The sequence below is a fragment of the Anser cygnoides genome, chromosome 1 (assembly GCF_040182565.1).
Source record: "Anser cygnoides isolate HZ-2024a breed goose chromosome 1, Taihu_goose_T2T_genome, whole genome shotgun sequence".
Taxonomy (NCBI): Eukaryota; Metazoa; Chordata; class Aves; order Anseriformes; family Anatidae; genus Anser; species Anser cygnoides.
This window is the reverse complement of record NC_089873.1, coordinates 15,906,127-15,925,955: the sequence shown is the minus strand read 5'-3', so window position 1 is coordinate 15,925,955 and position 19,829 is coordinate 15,906,127. Positions and strand designations below refer to the sequence as shown.

Below are 19,829 nucleotides of genomic sequence, written 5' to 3'. Positions count from 1 at the left end.
GGCAAAAAAGCAAGTGCTTCAAAAGCACATTGTCTCATCATGAAGTCAGATGAATTATGATTTAGAAATGCCCTTTTCCCACTGTTGTCAGTAAATGAAGAAAACACAACTAAATTCGGTACAGAGGACTATATTATTAACAAATAAATAAAGTGAAATAAGCCCTATCCCAAAGATATCTAACTGATGAGAAAGTGTAAGCGACAAGTCTATGTTCAGTCCAACATTGTTCTTGTTAGCCATGTCAAGAAATCTGAATGCCTTTAACGTATAAAAAACAGCATTTCTCTCTGCAGCATCAGTAACTTAATAGCAACAGTAAGTGTCCTTTTCTTATAATGTGCCTTTTATTTATTCAGGTGTCACTGTTGTATTAGAAGTGTTTGTTCTTTTCATTCAGCACCATTTTCATTTCTGTAGGACCATAGTACAGACCTATGACACTGTTAGGTACTATTTTCACATAGAAAAGTTGTTAAGTCTTACATAAATTATAGTAAAAAAAAACATAGGTTTCACTAACAGGAGTGCTTTTAGGAGTTAAAAAACTAGCTCTGAAAGGAAGAACACTAAATGAGTCCAGATGACCCTAAATCACCAGTGCCAGAGAAGTGTTTGATGTTTCTTTTTCAGTAAGGGTGTGAGTGCAAAAGTATCTATTCAAATACAAACTTTTTCTATATTAAAAGGTTACTGACACTGCAGTAGCACAAAGGTGTGTTATAAAACATGTATAATAATAGAAACCTGATGGAAATTTTAAGCGATAAAGCACCAATGTAACAAGCTACATTTTATATGTAGAACATATCAGGTAAGTATGGCCTTTATGTTAATATTATTGGCCTATTACACATACAATTAACCATTAAGTTCCTGCTGTTATTGATGCTTTTGAAATATATCCCTCCTTTGTATGTCAGCATATACGTTACAGTTGAATTCAGCTTTAAAAATATTTTCTTATTTACCTGTCCTCCTGTGTTGTTGCTTTGTGCTAGGAAGTGAAGGTTCACTTTTTACAAAAAAGAAGTCCAATTCCATTGCAGTTGCAGATTTATATTGTAGGGAAATTGCCTTTCAAAGAGCTTCTGCTTTGCCACGACATTCCTACTCTCTGGTAAGTCAGATCCTTATTCATTCCAGGTTCCTTACAAATCCATCTGGGTTGCCTACTGTGAAACGGTTAATAAGCAAGTGTAAGGATAGATCTTGTAATTATATGGGCTCTTGCCTGACTGTTGCTATTTAATGCTCCCTTCTATTGCTGTGTAATTAATGTGCTCCAGATTACCTGTATAGATGAGAGTTTATTTCAGCAAAAATTTATGATCAATAAAAAAATGTGTTCTGAGTTGCTCAGATTTCCAGTTTGATGTTCTGGTACTGTTCAAATACAAATACAAAAAATAAGGTTCTGTTCACAAAGACTTAACTATCCTGTAGTGAAGCTGATCTCTGGAGTGCCACGGTGGTCAATGGAGACAGATTTCTTAAGATGACAAGTCAGGGAAGTCAAAGTCAAGTTCCTGTGAAAGGAGTGTGTCTCTTTCCATTGTCTGCAAAACCGGAGAGACTGGCTTCCTGGGAGAAAGTTAGTTTTTGCAATATCTTTCTTCATCCTCTTAGCCTACCCAGGTGAAAGTCGTTTTAGGTTGTCAAAAAACGCACTATATCCATTGCACTTTAAAATCTACTCTTGTTTCATATTGCATGGATCAGTAGTTTTTATAAAAATGTGACCTGGTGGTATTTTTAGAGTTTAAAAATTCGGTCTCTGTGTTACCCCTGGGAGATCTGATAAAAAGAAATGACAACAAGAAGAAATCTACTGAATTCAGATCATTTCATATATCTGCATATGTCCACACCTGTTTTTTTTTTTTTATTATTCTGTTTTGGGATTTTCCAGGGACCTGGCACAGAGTATGAACCATCAGTGAAGCAAAGAAGGAAGTTACTGCCTTCAGATGAATCTCCCAGTAAGTAAACTATACAGTTTAGGATATATATGTGATGTTTCATCCTTAATGCTTTCATAAGCATAGCACACAAAGGTTTTAGTTAGATTATATATTTGTTTACAAAGAGGAAGATACATATTGAAATACTACCATGGAGTACAAATACTGTATATATAGTGAAACATTTTTTCCTGGGCTTCACAAGTAATTTATGTAGATTCATGCAGACAATGTAATTTCATGAGTGCCCTTATTAGCTTTCAAAAACTACTTCTGTTGTGTAGTGCATAAACCTATGTCTCTTCCCTACTGTCTTACAAATTTGTCTCCTAAAAGAAATATTCATGGATTTGGATCTTGACTAATAACCAACCATTCACTGTCTTCTGCTTCTTTAGATCCTAAGCTGATTCATCTTAATTTATGTATTCAGTGAAATCATGCTATTTTTCCCATGTTTTTGTTTTAATAGAAGGAATCTCAAAATTCTCACCGTATTTAAGACCATCAGACAGTCTTTCTTCATTGATCTCAGAGAAAGAATATATTAAATCACTAGATCTTTCATCAAATGATCTGGAGAACATAGATGCCATCAGCCAGAATAGCAGCTTAACTAGTCATTTGGAACATCTTGAGAAACTGGAGCTCCACCAAAATGCTCTTACAAACATTCCAGAACAACTGTGTGAAGTAATTCTGCATAATTTTATATAACACGAGTCAAGATGAGTTACAATTAGTTGTGTGTCTCTAACAATCTACTTATAACAATAGTACTCGAGTATGTGCGTATATCTTTGCATGCTTCATCCATTCACTTTGTTTTCATTCAAGATTCATGTGCAGCTAGAATTAATAATAATTTCATGGGACTGTTTTAAACCATTTATTTCAGAGAACTGCTTTGGAACGTGTTATGTTCAGTAACATAGTAACATAAATGTAACTGAGAACTGCAGGCAATTCATAACTTAGATTTTATGAAACTGGGCTAATTAATTTTAAGGAATGCTTTATATTTTATTCTTTAAAAGAAATATGGCTTACATTATTATGAATGATATTTTCTGCTATTTTTCCTAGTAAGACAAATATAAGTAAATTGTATAAAGTATAACTCAGCTTAAAAGATATGAATTCATATTTGCATTACATTCTTTTTTGAAACAATCCTTTTTCTTTCAGAACTTGAAATGCTTGAATTATTTGGATTTGCACAGTAACCGATTTACTTCTTTTCCTACTTATTTATTGAAAATGAATTGTATTGCAAACCTTGATATCTCTCGAAATGACATTGGACCTTCCTTTGCTTTGGATCCATACCTCAGATGTCCAACTCTCAAACAACTTAATCTTTCATACAATCAACTGGTGTGCACTCCTGAATTTCTTGCAAATGTTGCTGAAAACCTGGAACAGCTATTGCTAGAAGGGTGAGAGTAACATTTGTAAATAGACTGTAGCATAACAAAAGTAGCAGAAATAATGTATTTGTTATCCAGAACGGTGACTGCTATAGCGTGGAAAGGATCATTTAATCAGTAGTGAAACATTGACATTGATTTGCAAATGTGTAAATTGCTACAGTTTTCAGTGTTATATTACAAAGTACATTACAACATCTGTGAGCCTTGATAGAATCTAATAACATTGCATTTTCAGTAATGTACTGAAAATGTTGTAGTTCAGCATTTTTCTTTTGCCATACTACACATCCACAGGACTGTCCATGTTGTCTGATATATTTAGGAAGGTTTTCAGTTACAGTTTCCACTGTATTTCATATTAACTAAAGTTATTTTGGAAATATGATTATGGATATATGTTATGGATATATTTCAAATAACAGAAGAAGAGAAAATATGTATTTTTTAGTTTACCAGCATTTTTTATCATATTTGTTAGTGAATGAAATAATTTGTACCATTGGGAATTCGTACAAATGATAATATTGGTAGTTCTGTGAACTGCAGATGCTGTCTCGTATGTTTCCCACAATTTACATAAGGGTATGATATTTCTTACACAGAAATCCACACAGACTTAGTAGGTAATAGCAAGATACGAATCTAAACCAAGCAGTATTAAGTATGTGAATCAAATTCACAAAAGCAATATCTTAAATTCAAAATCCTGTAGCACTTTATTTTAAACTTTATTAGCTTTATTTTTATGAGCTTTATTTTCAACTTTACTAGCAACATTACACTTACAACACATTGCTACATGGTTCTTTTATCAATGTATTTTCAGTATCTTTGTCTTTTTCTCTTTCCTATGTTATTTTTTTCAGAATACATTGTCTGTAGCATCAAATACCATCTAAATTATATCCCCTGTGTGGAATTTCAGTTGTTGTTTTGTTGTTGGTTTTTTTAGATTGACAGTCTTTCTGTGATTGTAATCACAGAAACAAATACACATCTTTAGTAAACAGAACTATTCGCAAACGTGGCAATTCTCTTTGTGTGGGACTGAGCTTATGTAATCAGGAAATGATGCCTTGTAGTATATTCTGACATCTGCTTTCCACATTAATTAAAGCCAATTTAAATCAATCATGTTATTCTATGTTGCTACATGTACCAATTTTTTGCTGACTGGTCAGTCTAGATAAGATTTTTATCTTTTCTTTACCAGCGTAAGGGTAACAAAGTCAGATTAATACTCTTTACTTTCACTTTTTAGCCAACAGTTTCTGAATAACACATTTTTTTTCTTCTTGTTATCACAGAAACAAAATTTCATGCATATGTTCACCCATATGCTTGAAAGAGCTGAAAATTTTAAACATCAGTAAGAACTGTATTTCCTCCCTTGCTGAGGATGTCTTCATGGGCTGTACAAAACTGGAGCTGTTCAATGCCAGGATGAATGCTCTTGGTAAGTATCTATGAAAGTAAGACCCACCTTCTAGAAACCATTCCAAGTCACAAAATGCCTCAACCACCAGCATTTGGAGTCTTGGGAGAAGAGTCAAGGAGAATACCTTATATGCTTGTCCTTGTTTATGTTGTTCCCTAAGCAGCTTTTGGTCACCGTTGGAAGCAGTATACTTACAGTAGAGCTTCCTGGACATTTGATCTGACTCTGTAACTGATGTTACTCTTATATTTGTAATGGAAGCTATGAAAATGGTTGGTTGGAGCTGAGATGTTACATCCTGTTGGGAAAGGTTCTGCTCAGCATAGTCTTCTGAATAAAATAGGATATTTGATTCACTTGCCTAAACACAGGTGACACAGTTGCCCTGAAGTATTCCACTTGGCCTACAGCTTCAGATCCAGAAAAAGCAGGTCTTCCGTAGCTCCTGTGTGTATCTCCAAGTCATGTGCAGATAGCTAAGGTACCACAGAGTAGCTCACCTTCCCTAGACCCCTGTGTCTAAGGAAATTAATTCAATCCAGAAAATGTTTCCGTGGCTGAGTATATTTTATGCAAAGGTTTCAAAGTTATTTTATGAAAAAAAACAAATGACATAAATGCAATTTTAGTGATATTGCAGGATTTCATAAATTACTGTTAGAATTTATTTCCATCTTCAAAATACAAAATTTCCATTTTGAAATAATTGACACAATATTTCAGAAAGTAGCTCTTACACCTGCATTAAATACAGCTGAAACATTAGAGTCATTTTTGAATGCGTAAGACCTACCACTCATATGGTGAGTGATGTGAATGTCATGTGTACTGACAATACAGTTAAGTGTAAGTAAGATTATTTCAGTGTTTAATGCCAATATGAAATAAAGTTCAGTAGGATGCAACGTGATAGAAGCAAATACATTAACTCTTGTTGTACACTTCTTTTATTTGGGAAAGTTAGTTTTAAATAAGCTTTTAAAAAAAGATGCAGTTTCTGTCCTGAGCAGTTTATATAAGTACCTGTGTATAAATGATAGACTGACATTTTAGTCTCTGATTTTAGAAAATTCCAGTATTAAAAATAATGTCAATAGTTCTGAAAAATAATGGTATCAATCTCTTTTTCTGTTCCAGAGATAATGCCTGACTTGTCATCCAGCATAACAACCTTAAAATTATCCCAAAATAATTTTATTAACGTTCCAGAAACAATTCTTCTTTTACCACAGTAAGTTATTATTTTTCTTATTAAAGTTAATGACTAGTTCTTGATGAAGAAAATCTTGTGGCAAGACCTTTGTTAAGCAGAGCATTCAGCATGTTTTACTGATTTTCAGGAAATCCTCTCTCAAAGGTTAAATGTTTAGTAGTATCTTTTAACTGAAGCCAAATCAGTAACATTTTCTTCACTGTCCTGAGAAGCATTATTCCTCAGATTCAAATCGTTATTATTAAAAATATGTTGCTTGACTGCTGAAGCTGACAGTTCTGAGAAGACTAGAATGAATTAATTACTTCCTTGAAACCAACACAGTAAAAAGATACTGGCAATTTTCTTCCTTTTCAAGAGGTTCTGCAGCTTCTTCAGCACAAGGCTACTGAAATGAGTTTTTCACTTCCCAAATATCACAAGATGTTTATTCTCAGAGTGATACTTCCTCTGTATGGAACTGTGATGAAGATGCATGTGACATTTCTTTTGCTATACCTTCAAAGCATTACTCACGTGAAAATCAGGACTTCCCCTTTTTCTATAGAAGTTACTGACCTTCACAGGTCAGTAGAGTCAGATGGTGGAAGGAGTACTGGGAGTGGTGATCAGATCAGGTGTCTGATAGATGTGGGTAGGTGTGAGTGCTGAAGGCACCCTGGCGAGGAAGGAGAGCGTTAAAGAGCACTGATGCCTACAAGGTAATGAAGGGGGACTAACAAAGATAAGATGGAGGGGTAGAGGAAAGAATAAACAAACTCTTGTGCTCACAGGAACAATCAGATCTAAAAAATGTTGCTAGGCTACATATGTAGCAACTCTAGTACTTAAGGAAAACAGACTTGTGGACTTGCATTAATCAAATTTACATACAGCATGTCATTATTAATATGATGTTACGCTGTGTCAGCATGCTGATGTTTGAATTCACAACAACAGATTTAACAGATGGAGTGAAAAAGATGCATCCTTCAGGTTCCATGCTCCCAGTCCTGATGAGTCAATAAGGAGTTGCATGCATTTCTTGCATGGTTCATGTTCCACAGTGACATAAACAGCATATTTGTCCAGCAGATGACTTGCAGAAATAAAATGTTCTTTATTATCTGGTTCTTAAATACACACATAGTTGAACTATATAATTTATGCACATACTTGTATATACAAGCATACATGCATAGAAACATTATGATAAAAGGGTGAGATATCCAAATGGTCTATGTTAGTCTCCTAAATTAGAAGCAAGAAAGAGAGAAGTTCAGTTTATTTATGTTAAGTGAATCTTCATAGCTTGTAAATGGAATTTTGGTTTCTGTAAGGCTGATAATACCTTAAGCTTCCGTATTGCATTTTTTAGTAATATTTTGAAATTTATAAAGCACATGAATATAATTATATATATAATATATATACATATATTATACTAGTAGTAACATATTACTGGTATGTTAGGCTGCAATTAACTTTTAGAATACATTTATTCTAGTAAGTTCAATGTTGTGGTCCTGCACTCAGCTGTTACTGGCACCCTGAGCCTAATTCTATTCTTTGTTGCCTGGATATAAATCATAGAATCATTTAGGTTGGAAAAGACCTCTAAGATCATCTAGTCCAACCTTTAACCTAGCAATGCAAAATCCACTACGAAACCATGTCCCTAAGCTCTACATCTGCACGTTTTTTGAAGACCTCCAGAGATGGTGACGCAACCACTTCCCTGGGCAGCCTGTTCAAATGCCACACAACCCACTCAGTGAAGAAATTTTTCATAATATCTAACCGAAACCTCCCCTGGCTCAACTTAAGGCCATTTCCTCTCATCTTTTCACTTGGTGATCACTTGGTGCCTGGGAGAAGAGACTGATCCCCACCTCGCTATAGCCTCCTTTAAGGTAATTGTAGAGCATGATAAGGCCTCCCAAGCCTCCTCTTCAGCAGGCTAAATGAACATTAACTGTACTGTTTACAATTAAATTACACAATATATGCACTACAGGAGTGTGAACCATATTTATCTATGTCCTACTAATATGAATAGAGCCATGCATATCTGCAAATCTTAGAAAGAGTAAAGAAATGTACTGTTATCCCAATATACAAACTTACTTAAATTGACTAATTTAGACTTTTTAATTAGAGCAGATCCAGAGGAGGGCCACGAAGACGATCAGAGGGCTGGAGCACCTCTGTGATGAAGAAAGGCTGAGAGAGCTGGGGATGTTCAGCCTGGAGAAAACTCCAGGCAGACCTTATAGCATCATTTCACTACTTAAAGGGGACTTAGAAAAAGAAAGATGGAGAGCAGCTTTTCACATGGACAGATATCGATAGCATTAGAGGGAGTAATTTTAAATTAAAAGAGAGGAGATTTGGATTAGATGTTAGGAGGAAATTCTTTACTCAGAGATGGTGAGGCCCTGGCACAGGCTGCCCAGAGAAGCTGTGGCTGCCCCATCCCTGGAGGTGTTCAAGGCCAGATTGTATGAGGCCCTGGGCAACCTGGTCTAGTGGAAAGTCTCCCTGCCCGTGGCAGGGGGGTTTGAGCTAGGTGATCTTTAAGGTCCCTTCCGACCTAAACCATTCTATGATTCTGTGATTTACTCTCTGAAACATATGTGCACAGTATAATGTAAATGTTTATTTTCATGACCAGGAAAATTAATTCACTGGCAATTACATTGAAAACATATGATACTATATTAATCATATGTATTTTCTTGTTATTTTTTTCTGATATTAGTTACTTTTGATCATGGTAGTAGTTCTCTATCTTCCCATCTAGATTCTGGACAGAAAACTGTCCATTCTGATACCTAATCTGTCTATTTGTTTATTGAAAATTCATACAGTTCTAGTTAATCTCAGTTTTATTTATTGCACTTTCTAACTTTTCTCTTTTGTTTATTCATGTCTTTAGTTTGCGATCAGTAGATTTAAGCCAAAACAAGATCATAAGCCTGCCGGGGCCAGTGCACTGGAAATCATTAAACTTAAGGGAGCTGTTATTTAATCATAATCAAATAGGCATCTTGGACTTGAGTGAAAAGGCATGTGCGTGGTCTAGGCTAGAAAAGCTACACCTGTCCCACAACAATTTAAAGGAGGTAAAGTACAAGATTCTACCTAAAGAAAGTGAACTCACTTTTTAACTGAATACAGTTTTTCAATGTTCAGTTGATTTTCCTGTCACTGCCTCATATCACCGAAAATTCTATTAGTGAAATGGTCTCTAACTGGAAATAGTATTTCCTGTGAAGGAAAATCCCCATATTCTATTAAGCTTTTCTGTCTAGAATGTGACATAAAATCAGTTTTCATAAATAATTCATTATGAGGTTGTTTGTCTATTAATGAAGGATATTAGATTTGTTTATTAAAAAAAATAAACTACAACTGTAAAAATTACACCTACTTTTGTTAAATATTTATGGTATTCTTGCTCATACAATATTAATTTTTTATGTTCAGTCATTCATTAAATGTTCTTTTATTTAGATTCCTCCTCAGATTGGCTTCCTAGAAAATTTGACTTCTCTGGATGTAAGTTATAATCCCGATTTGAGATTCTTTCCAGATGAAATGGGAAGGCTATCCAAAATCTGGGATCTTCCTTTGGAAGGACTGCATCTTAATTTTGACTTCAAACATGTGGGATGCAAAGCCAGAGACATTATCAGGTTTGTTGCCCTGTAGCTCTTTAATATTCTTGTTTTCTTGGGATATGTGGTGAGCAGTAAGAAAACAACATGGCCTTTTGAAAAGAAGTGCTGGTTTGTCATGTGATATCAATATGATATGCTTCTCTATTGAAGGTAAGTTTTATGTCACACACACAAAATAGATTATAGTCATAAAAGTATGACTTGAATGCTTCTTGAATTTGACATTTCTATAAACAATGCAATAAATTATATGGTTTTCGATTTCTGCTTGGTCTTGAGTTCTGGTGGTGTTTTAATTTATTACACATTTCTGAGTTCTCTAAATTTCTTTCATGCCAGATTTCTTCAGCAACGACTGAAGAAGGCAGTTCCTTATAACAGAATGAAGCTCATGATTGTTGGAAACACCGGTAGTGGGAAAACTACACTATTACAACAGCTAATGAAATGCAAACGATCAGAATTTTGTTCCCCAAAAGCTACAGTAGGCATTGATGTGAAGGACTGGATCATTCAAGGGAAAGGCAAAATGAAGAAAGAGCTTATATTAAATGTCTGGGATTTTGGAGTATGTTTAGAGCTTTATTATTAGATTTTTGTCTGTTCTCTATTGTCCTTTATTATTGTCTTCTCTAACACATGAATGCATTGCTTATTCTTAGAGTCAGCTTGTGAAATTTCAAACTGTAGACAGTAGAATCATACAAACTTACACCAAAACTTACATGGCCACTGAAGTGGCAGTGAATTCTGCAAACTGGCAGCAAGTGCTTCAAATTTAATGTAAAGCTTCAGGAATTTCTTATCACCAAATGTGGTCTGATCATTCATTTCAACCATAGCACTCTAAAACTGTAATTTCAGAATAATAAGAAATTGCTTTTTATCACCAGAAAAATCATCTTCCACTTAACTCTGTTTTTCCCTTTTGCAGTCTGGGTCTCTCTAGGCTGCACAGTATCACGGTTTTGTAAGGTCACAAAACAAAGCACTTAGGGAGAGACTTGGGATTTTAGAAGGTAAAATTTTCTAAGTCTGGTGATTCCAGAAGCAATTCTAAAACTTAGGGGTGTTTTAGACTATAGAAAAGTTATTTTTAAGCGTTGGTATGTGATCAGCTTAATAGAATCTATATCATAACGTATGTATACAGAATAGCATTCACGTTCAATGTCCAGCTTTAGCTGAGACACCTTGAGATTTTAGGTGCTTAAGCATGTGAACATAAGACACTTTATTTTGAAGTTGCTGAAATGATGGGAGAAAGGGAAGGAAGAAGGACAGAAAGGAAAAAATAAGGGAAGGAGCATGGAAGAAAGGAGTTAAAATTTTAGTGATTAGGAATTCAGTATTGGATTTTTAAAAGAATCGTGACCTTTCAAGTTCTGTTTGCAGCAACTGTGTTTATCTTGTTGCTGAACCTTGCACTTCTTGATTCAAAACTAGCTTATGTATTTCAACCCTACACTTCAGTCAATGAGATATCACAGAATACCTACTTAAAATTCACAGTTTTTACAGGTTTCCTGTCAATGTAGATAATTCTATGCGAGTGTTAATTTCATTTGTGGATTAGTGATGTGAGAATAAGTGTTCTGCTGCCTTTTTGTGGTCTGAAGTTGCTCAGTGAAGGAAGTACTAAACAGTGGGATTTTTTTTATCATTAGGACAAGAAGAGTTCTACAGTACCCATCCTCACTTTATGACCCAAAGAGCTTTATATCTTGCTGTTTATGATCTCAGCAAAGGACAAGCAGAGGTGGATGCTATGAAGCCGTGGCTTTTTAACATCAAGGTATTAAGCCATGGATATGTACATTATGGATTGACACTTTCAGGGGTCTGATGTTGAACGCAAATTAACCACAAATGTTTTTAGAGAGGGGAATAAAAAAGAAGCTCTTCAGCAAATAAGATGATACGTAAGATGAAACAAGTGCTGAAATACATAGTAAATTGGATATGAAAGATCAGCACCATTTTGTATTTGAAATGGTACACTGATGTGCAGAACAGTTTGCATGTTCTGGCAATATTTTGGATTGACTGATAAAAACAAGAAAGGGGTGGTATTAAAGGATGACAAGAGTTAAGCATGCTTTTTCTTCTACGCCATTGTAAATTCTAGGCAAATCAGAATTTCACTAATTTAAAACTGACTAGATATTGGTTTGAAATCATGCTGTTAAGTTTATGCTTAGCATCCTGTTGTTAATAGGAATGGTCCCAGGACTGTAGTAGGGAAATTGGTCTTAGAATCTGCCTATGGATTTTTCTTTTGCTGTAAGTGTTTTGTTTGCCTTGGGTGGAATCACCCCATGGTGGACATTGCTTGTCTTTCAGCTTTCAGTCTGATAGTCAGCCATATCTGGGCAATGCACTTACATCAAGATTTTACATATTGTTTGTTAAAATTATTTTTTTTACTACTTTTGCCTTGAGCAGTGGTACAGGACAGAGGGTTATGGTCAGTTAAGTGTTGATGGAGCCGATTTCTGATGTATTCTCTTCTGCTATGCAGTGCTTGCTGGTGTTCCATCGATGCACTGTTCCTATGACAACTGACATAGTACCCTTTGCTTTTCCTCTTTGTTGGACTGTGTTACTGCTGATACTATTAATCTACAAAGAATGAAATCCAGATCTAAACTGCTTCCTTTAAAAAGTGTATTGTTTAGATTTCTGTTTTGATTCAGACTGCTCTCTTTATGTTAAAAAATAAGTTTCATATTTGTAGGCTGATGCATTTTTATTGCCTTGTCCAGTCAAGACTATTGGATGGGTTTGCAGTTTAAACTTACTCTGAATAAAGACTTGAGGTAGTATTTCAGATTTAGATCTATCCACTGCTCAAACTTACTTAGAATAGGTATATTTAAGAAGAAAGAGGAAAAAGCAGTTGCTCTTTTCATTGTATTGATTATTTTAACTAAATTGTTCACATTTTATGCACATATAAAATAAAATCAACATTCACTGTTGAATTAATGGATTGTATGGATCTTGCTAACAGGCTCGAGCTTCGACATCCCCAGTCATTCTTGTTGGCACTCATTTAGATGTTTCTGATGAAAAGCAACATAAGGCCTGCATGAGTAAAATTACTAGAGAGCTGTTAAATAAGCGAGGCTTCCCAGCTATCCAAAATTATCACTTTGTGAATGCTACGGAAGAATCGGATTCCATTATCAGACTTCGGAAAATCATAATAAAGGAGAGTCTTCACTTCAAAGTAAGCTACATACAGTTTATAACATTGAAAACATCCTAGTTTTAGTGAAGTAAATATATTTTGAAATGTTTTTAAACACATAATTTCATTTTTAGTTTGATAGTAAACTCATTGTGACTTCTATAAAGCATTAGACACAGCAAGTCACCAGTTTTGTATTCATTTCTTTTTCTATCAAAAAATCAACTTAGTAAAAATCTCAGCTAAATTTAATTTTCAAACACTTATATCATACATAGAATATTTAAAATAGGCTGTTCTTTTTTTGCAAGACGAAATCTGGTCCAAAACTGCCCATTTTTTTTGGTTGGAGATCAGGAAATAAGATGATGTGATTTCTGAAAGCCAACTAATTCTCCATTTACTGATTTGATTTTACATTGTGTGATACTATTCTTAGAGGAAGGTGAGTGAAAGCAGGAAAAGAAGACCCCCTGGACTGAATGATCCTCCTAAACTGGATAGTCTCACAGTTGTAAGACTTTCTGAACTGGAGTACTCATAGTTCTGTTGTCTCCAAAGTCATCACTAACACTCATTACCTGCTGTCTACTTGGCCACAGCATCCAAGTGTGAACAACTGCAAAGAAACTAGCCCAAACATGAAGCTTGTAGGAAGACATGATCCCATTAATAGTAGAAAAAATATACTTGCTTTTATTTTTCTGTTTATGCGATATAGATCATGTATTCAGTGTCATAACCTGTTGAAGAGAAAAGGTGATGTTTGGTGCTACTAAAGTCAATGGCAGAAATCCATAAGTCACAGCAGAGTCCAAATTTCTTCTGATTTACTGCTCTGAAGATCTTAAAAAGCAAATGCTGTATTTATGACTAGCCTCACACTGTTGAGCTACAAAGGAGGGGAAGAGTGCACACTTCTCTTTTTTCTCTCTGAGAAACCACCAGCTTAGCCACATCCATGGTCTGCCTAACTTCATTCCACAGGTCAAGGGATAGTTAACCAGTGCTAAGGACAGTGAGGTGGTTTATTTGGATTAATTTTGTTTATAATACATTCAGTAGGCATGAACAGAGATGGTATTATAAAGGTATATGTACTCTTCTCTTGTGCTTGCCATATGTGTTCAGCACTCAGGAGAAATGCTGCTTTTTCAGAACATTTTGCTCTTAGATAACTAAAATTTCTTTCTGTAACACCCACATCTCTTGCGACTGTGATTTAAACCAATATTTGAACTTCCACAGAAAAGTAAGGCAGCCTGAAGGAAAGGAGATAGTTTCCATAAATAATGCAGACACTTTGTGAAAGGAGAGTTACAAGGTAACTGCTTAGAAGTTAGTCGTAGTGAATTAAGTATTGAACATGGTCATCAAATGTTTTGAGTCTTTGAACAAGGTAATGATTACATTTTTGACAAATAAAAATGCCACAGTGCATTGGTACTAACTTCTTTGAGAAACTTGAGAAGCCAATTTAGAAATGTTGGGAAAGTCGCTTCCCATTTTCTCCACAAAATAGCTAGCTCAGACTCTGTGGAGAATGACAAATCTGACTGGTTGCTAGCTAATACCGAAGGTCAAAAAAAGTCTCCAGGAAGAAACTCAGGCTACAGGAAGCGGGTACAAAGCACCTGGCTGTGTCTTCATTAAGTCTCACTAGCCCTGCTAGAGTTATTCCTTCTCCTTCTGTCATCCACTGACTAGCACCACCAGTTGACTGTGGAGACTTACTTGAGCTACCACCCTTTTCTCCCTAGCTTGTCTAATGATACCTGGAGACATTACAGATTACAAGGACCATATATATATATTTTATTCTTTAATTTACCTATTGTCCTCTGTTAACCTGAGTATGGCATCATCTGTTCATACAGTGAACATTTTCGTTTTACTTCAAATCAAAGCTTCTCTTTGTACTTCTCAGATGTCATTTTTTATTTTTGTATACATGTACACATATGTAATATGGAAATATTTTCTTCTGTGAGTATTCATTTGTAGAAAAACATGCATACTTTAATTCTGAAAGAATTAGTCTCATTAACATTTCAATGACAATTGACATTGACAATAAATGAGTGTTCTTGTTCCTTACTGCCATTATTATTGAGTGGATATACCCATCTTGCATCCTAGTTGCATTATTGCTTGCACTTCACATGAATAAATTAATTAGGAATGATAATATTAAATGTATTATACAGATCCGAGATCAGCCAGTGGTCGGTCAGCTAATTCCTGACAGCTATCTGGAGCTAGAGAAGAGAATTTTGCTGGAACGTAAAAATGTCCCAGTTGAATTTCCTGTGATTGATCAGAAACGATTACTAGAGCTGGTACAAGAAAGCCAGTTGCAATTGGATGAAAATGAACTCCCTCATGCGATTCACTTTCTGAATGAATCAGGTAAAATATTCTCTTTAATGTATGTTTGTTAGCATTTTGTTGTAAATCTGCAGCAGACAGGACTTGTATGGATTTTTAAATTTCAGACAAAGTTGACCCATTCTGTGGAGCTGAAACGCTAACCTTGGGTAATATTACAGTTTGATAGTCCAGATATTTATTTCATGAAGGAATTTCATGATACAAAGGATCACTGCTATAACAATTTACATATCTTATCCCTCCATGGAAATCACACCTGCTGGTTAGACAGCACAGCTTCTGAAGAGAGGTAGAATTGCCACAATAGCCTGAATAGTTAGGTGAATATATGATTAAATAATTAACAACAAAGAGCACAGCTGCTTGACCAAAAAAAAAAAAAAAAAGATTACATACCTAACAAAACATTCAAAAATAAAGGTAAAGCTGAAATAAAAAATGATTGCATTCTACTGTCCTGTCATACTGACATAAAATCAATGACTGTAGTTATTATTCAAATTGTTTATATCAATTCACATAAGGAAGACAGCCCAGAGTGGGGTGTTTAATTTGCTTAATACAGAGCTTGAGGAATGCATTGCTAATTACAGTGTTCTTTGTGCAGGTGTACTGCTTCATTTTCAAGACCCAGCACTACAGCTCAGAGATCTCTATTTTGTAGATCCTAAGTGGCTGTGTAAAATCATGGCACAGGTTAGTCTCTGATTACTTTCTGCATCTACATTCGTGAAACGTTTTCTCCTGTTCCCAACAACTGTAACCTATCTGTGATTCTTTTTCACAATTTCTTTATAGTTTCATGATCTAGTATTTTCTCAGGGTCCAGGTTGGTTGACCTGGCTCTTTCTGGTTTTGCATTCTAGACAACTGTCTGTTTTGGTTGTTCCATGATTGAGAAACATTTTCAGACTTTCTGATATATATTCATATAACCTAACCTCTGAAACTTCACTTTTCATTCAGTGGAAGAAATGGGATGGCAAAATAAGTTTGAGCCTACAAAGCTGATGGGAGTAAGAGTGAGAAAAGACCTGGAAAGGTTGTGTAATCTGTACCAGTCTGCATGTGTCAAGTGCTGATACGAAAAATCACTGTGCTCATAGGCTCCTTTCAGACAAAATTTTCACAAATTAACTTACGGAATAATGTCCCATAGAAGATGAAACCGTGGAAGCTACTGAAGAATGGGTGGCACACTAATGTCTTGGACAGGTTACATTTTTTCACTGCTCTCTTCTTGCTAGCTAGCATTATGGAAGCGTTTGGTTTCACTGTGATATGGAGTCCTTTTTCCCCCCTAAATAATAGGCTACCAAATATTTCATAGAACAAAGTTTGTCAGGAAAATGCAACCAAATGGTTACTCTCCATCTCAGATTGTTTTTCTTTTTTGGAAAGATTCTGACAGTGAAAATGGAAGGCTTTTCTAAATATCCTAAGGGGATTGTAAAGCGTTCAGATGTAGAAAAATTCCTTTTAAAGAAGAGCAAGTTTCCCAAGATCTACATGTCACAATACTTCAAGCTTCTGGAAAAGTTTCAGATTGCTTTGCCATTAGGAGAGGATCAGCTCCTAATCCCAAGCAGGTAAGCAGAGCCCACAAATGTGCCACGGAGATCAATCAAAATAAAAACCTTCCGTCAGGCTAGCTAGCTTAACTGATCATCAGAGCAATTTTGGATATGAAAGCGTGATACATACTTAGTACAGTACATTTTAGTAATTGCTTTCAGAGACATGTTAAACTGATCTTATAGCAGATAAAGCTTACTGTTATAAATAATGAAAGGCTTTATGAGAAAAATACTTCTTTTACAGTTATCATGCCCTACAGCGGAAGATTATAACGTAGCCTTACATCGTGGGCCAACATTACAGATATTTACTGCAAATTGTAACCATGAATTCTTACAGCCTATTTGCTTGGAGTCAGAACAACTGTCAAGTTACTTAGAGGCAGAATCTCCTCCAAACAGTCCAATGATTAAATGTCACAAAAAAAAGCGTTCTGAATTTGAATGTGGTCTTTTTGGTTTATATGAAGCCAGTAACAGTTTCTGTGCTTCAGTTACAGATTTCTCTCATGTGTTTGTGTACTTATTTTTCGTAATGAATGAGAGTATTACATGGTTGAACTGATAAGAGTTTCTACATTCTTCTAAGGGCTGAATAAGTAGATTTTTTTCTGAATGCCTCTTGGTTGCCTTTATATATATTTCAGGGTTTTTTTCACACATTATGTAACGATTGTTAGCGAGGTTGTGATGGGTTTAAACAACAGCAGAACTTTACTTTAGCCCAGGCAAACAGAATAAGCAAATATACTGTCTGTTCCCTGATTGTTTGAATCGTTCATTAATAAATAAGACATTTATATAGCAAATAATGTATGCCATCATTCAGTTTGAATAAAGTACATCATTAAATACTGCCTAATATTTTTATTCTTTCAGTTTGTCTGATCACAGACCTGTTATAGAGCTTCCTCACTGTGAAAATTCAGAAATTATCATAAGGCTTTATGAGATGCCATACTTTCCTATGGGATTTTGGTCCAGGCTGATCAACAGGTTGCTTGAAATATCACCTTACATGCTATCAGGAAGAGGTACAAATCTTTGATTTCAAAAGCAATAGTGAGCCTGTTTTCTGAAAACACAAACACCTGTGTGTTAAAGCTCTTATCCCAGATATTGTTTTGCTTTAGCTATTTTCTGTCCACTTCATAAATGTGAGAAAAAGAACAGTGGTCATTTTTGTAATTTAGAAATATCCTGGAACAATTGGTGCCGGGTCTTCACAGTGATGTGCAAAAGAAAGTGAAGGTGTAAGCAGCCTATTTCTCTCCTTCACATGCCAGAGAGATAGAGGAACTTCTTGTACTTATGCAATATTGCTGTTCGGTCCTGTATTCTGCAGGGAATACAGGAAAGGATAAGTCTTCCACAAAGAAAGGCTTGTCTATGCTCCCTTTATGAAAATCTGAAAGCTCTGCTTTGGTCAGAAGGGGAGATTTTTCTCTTATTTTTTTTTCTACCATTTACATGTTTTGACATGAGATCTGTCTCCTGAACTTTGCAGTTTCATTCATCTTTGATTTTTTAATGTGTGATTTATGAATACTGGTGACAAGTGAAGTATGCAAAATATGCATTGCTAATGTACAAACATGATTTATAACTATCTCTTTGGTATAGAATTCCAGTTGCATCCTATATCAAGATTGTGTGATAGAGGGAAAATTTAAATCACTGAGTTTTTTTTCACACAGGCCAAACATAATCTATATTTGAAGCCAAGTGTACTTAAGCATTTGGGTAATCCCTACATGCATCACCTGCTGCATTACTTACCATCTGATGAAATACTTAGTTTGTGGATTTGCCTTGTAGAACTGATGACCACTTGACACGTTTTCAGCTTTTGTGGGGCTGTTCTGACTGCAAAGTTGTAGCACTCAATTTGTTTGTTATTTGGGTAGGCTTAAATGTACAATAATAATTAAATATTTTAATACTATTAATTATTCCAAATATTTAAAAATAACACATTCATATTAGAGATAGATTTTTAATCAAATTTTCTATTTTCTAGCACGAGCTCTTCGTCCTAACAGAATGTATTGGAGACAAGGCATCTACTTGAACTGGTCTCCTGAAGCTTATTGTCTAGTGGAATCAGCAGTATTTGACAACAATCCAGACAGTTTTTTGAAAATTACGGCACCTTCTTGCAGAAAAGGTTAATTATTCCTGAACCTGATTTGTGCTCCAGTTTGATTGCAGCTTGGCATTTTGGTTTGTTGTGCTTTTGCCTTTTGGAATGTAGACTTTAGCTTTGTAATTATAGCTATAGCAGATAGAGGCTGTAATTTTCCTCTCTTGTTTTGTTAAAGGTTGCATTCTTTTGGGACAAGTTGTGGATCACATAGATTCTCTTATGGAAGAATGGTTTCCAGGTTTGCTGGATATAGATGTATGTGGTGAAGGGGAAACACTGTTGAAGAAATGGGCTCTGTACAGCTTTGAGGATGGTGAAGAACACCAAAAAATACTACTTGATGACTTACTTAAAAAAGCTGAAGAAGGTATATATATTTGTGCTATTTGAGGTAGATAGATAAGTTTTACATCCAAGGTATCCATTTTATAATATTTGAATACTTCATGTTATTTAAAAATAATTACAGCATGAGTCAAAAGCAACTTGTTCTTTTTTTATCCAAGCGACATATGCATAACTATATAATGTGGATCAGTTTGCAGCTGCCTAGTATATTCATGTATAAATGACAGTAATGAAGTTTTTCTGTCATGGTACTGATAATGCAACTTCATTCACGTAGTCGAACCCAACACATAGTAAAACTGATACTAGATATTTTTGTTAGGACCATGTACAAAAGTAATTTAAAAGGTAATATTCCTGATGACATACTGCATAATAAGCAAATTCTTTCTTTTTGTAGACAGAAAACTGATCACTGGGTTAGCTTGGTATTGTGACATAGCATCAGTTGCTGTCACGTTTGA

The 19,829-nt window shown here is 35.1% G+C and overlaps 1 protein-coding gene across 2 annotated transcripts in view; it reads left to right on the top strand.

Annotated features, from left to right (window-relative positions):
- Nucleotides 1-19,829, top strand: part of LRRK2 (leucine rich repeat kinase 2) — a 69,606-nt gene that overhangs the window by 34,845 nt on the left and 14,932 nt on the right. For both annotated transcript variants that reach the window (XM_048068548.2, XM_048068547.2), the window contains 17 exons: nucleotides 1,002-1,120; nucleotides 1,913-1,982; nucleotides 2,437-2,657; nucleotides 3,153-3,403; nucleotides 4,705-4,853; nucleotides 5,973-6,066; nucleotides 8,966-9,152; nucleotides 9,544-9,725; nucleotides 10,050-10,279; nucleotides 11,378-11,505; nucleotides 12,724-12,942; nucleotides 15,111-15,312; nucleotides 15,902-15,990; nucleotides 16,696-16,883; nucleotides 17,751-17,905; nucleotides 18,892-19,038; nucleotides 19,193-19,384. In XM_048068548.2, coding sequence (XP_047924505.2) covers nucleotides 1,002-1,120; nucleotides 1,913-1,982; nucleotides 2,437-2,657; nucleotides 3,153-3,403; nucleotides 4,705-4,853; nucleotides 5,973-6,066; nucleotides 8,966-9,152; nucleotides 9,544-9,725; nucleotides 10,050-10,279; nucleotides 11,378-11,505; nucleotides 12,724-12,942; nucleotides 15,111-15,312; nucleotides 15,902-15,990; nucleotides 16,696-16,883; nucleotides 17,751-17,905; nucleotides 18,892-19,038; nucleotides 19,193-19,384 — 2,823 coding nt within the window. The remainder of the gene's footprint in view (nucleotides 1-1,001; nucleotides 1,121-1,912; nucleotides 1,983-2,436; nucleotides 2,658-3,152; nucleotides 3,404-4,704; nucleotides 4,854-5,972; nucleotides 6,067-8,965; nucleotides 9,153-9,543; nucleotides 9,726-10,049; nucleotides 10,280-11,377; nucleotides 11,506-12,723; nucleotides 12,943-15,110; nucleotides 15,313-15,901; nucleotides 15,991-16,695; nucleotides 16,884-17,750; nucleotides 17,906-18,891; nucleotides 19,039-19,192; nucleotides 19,385-19,829) is intronic.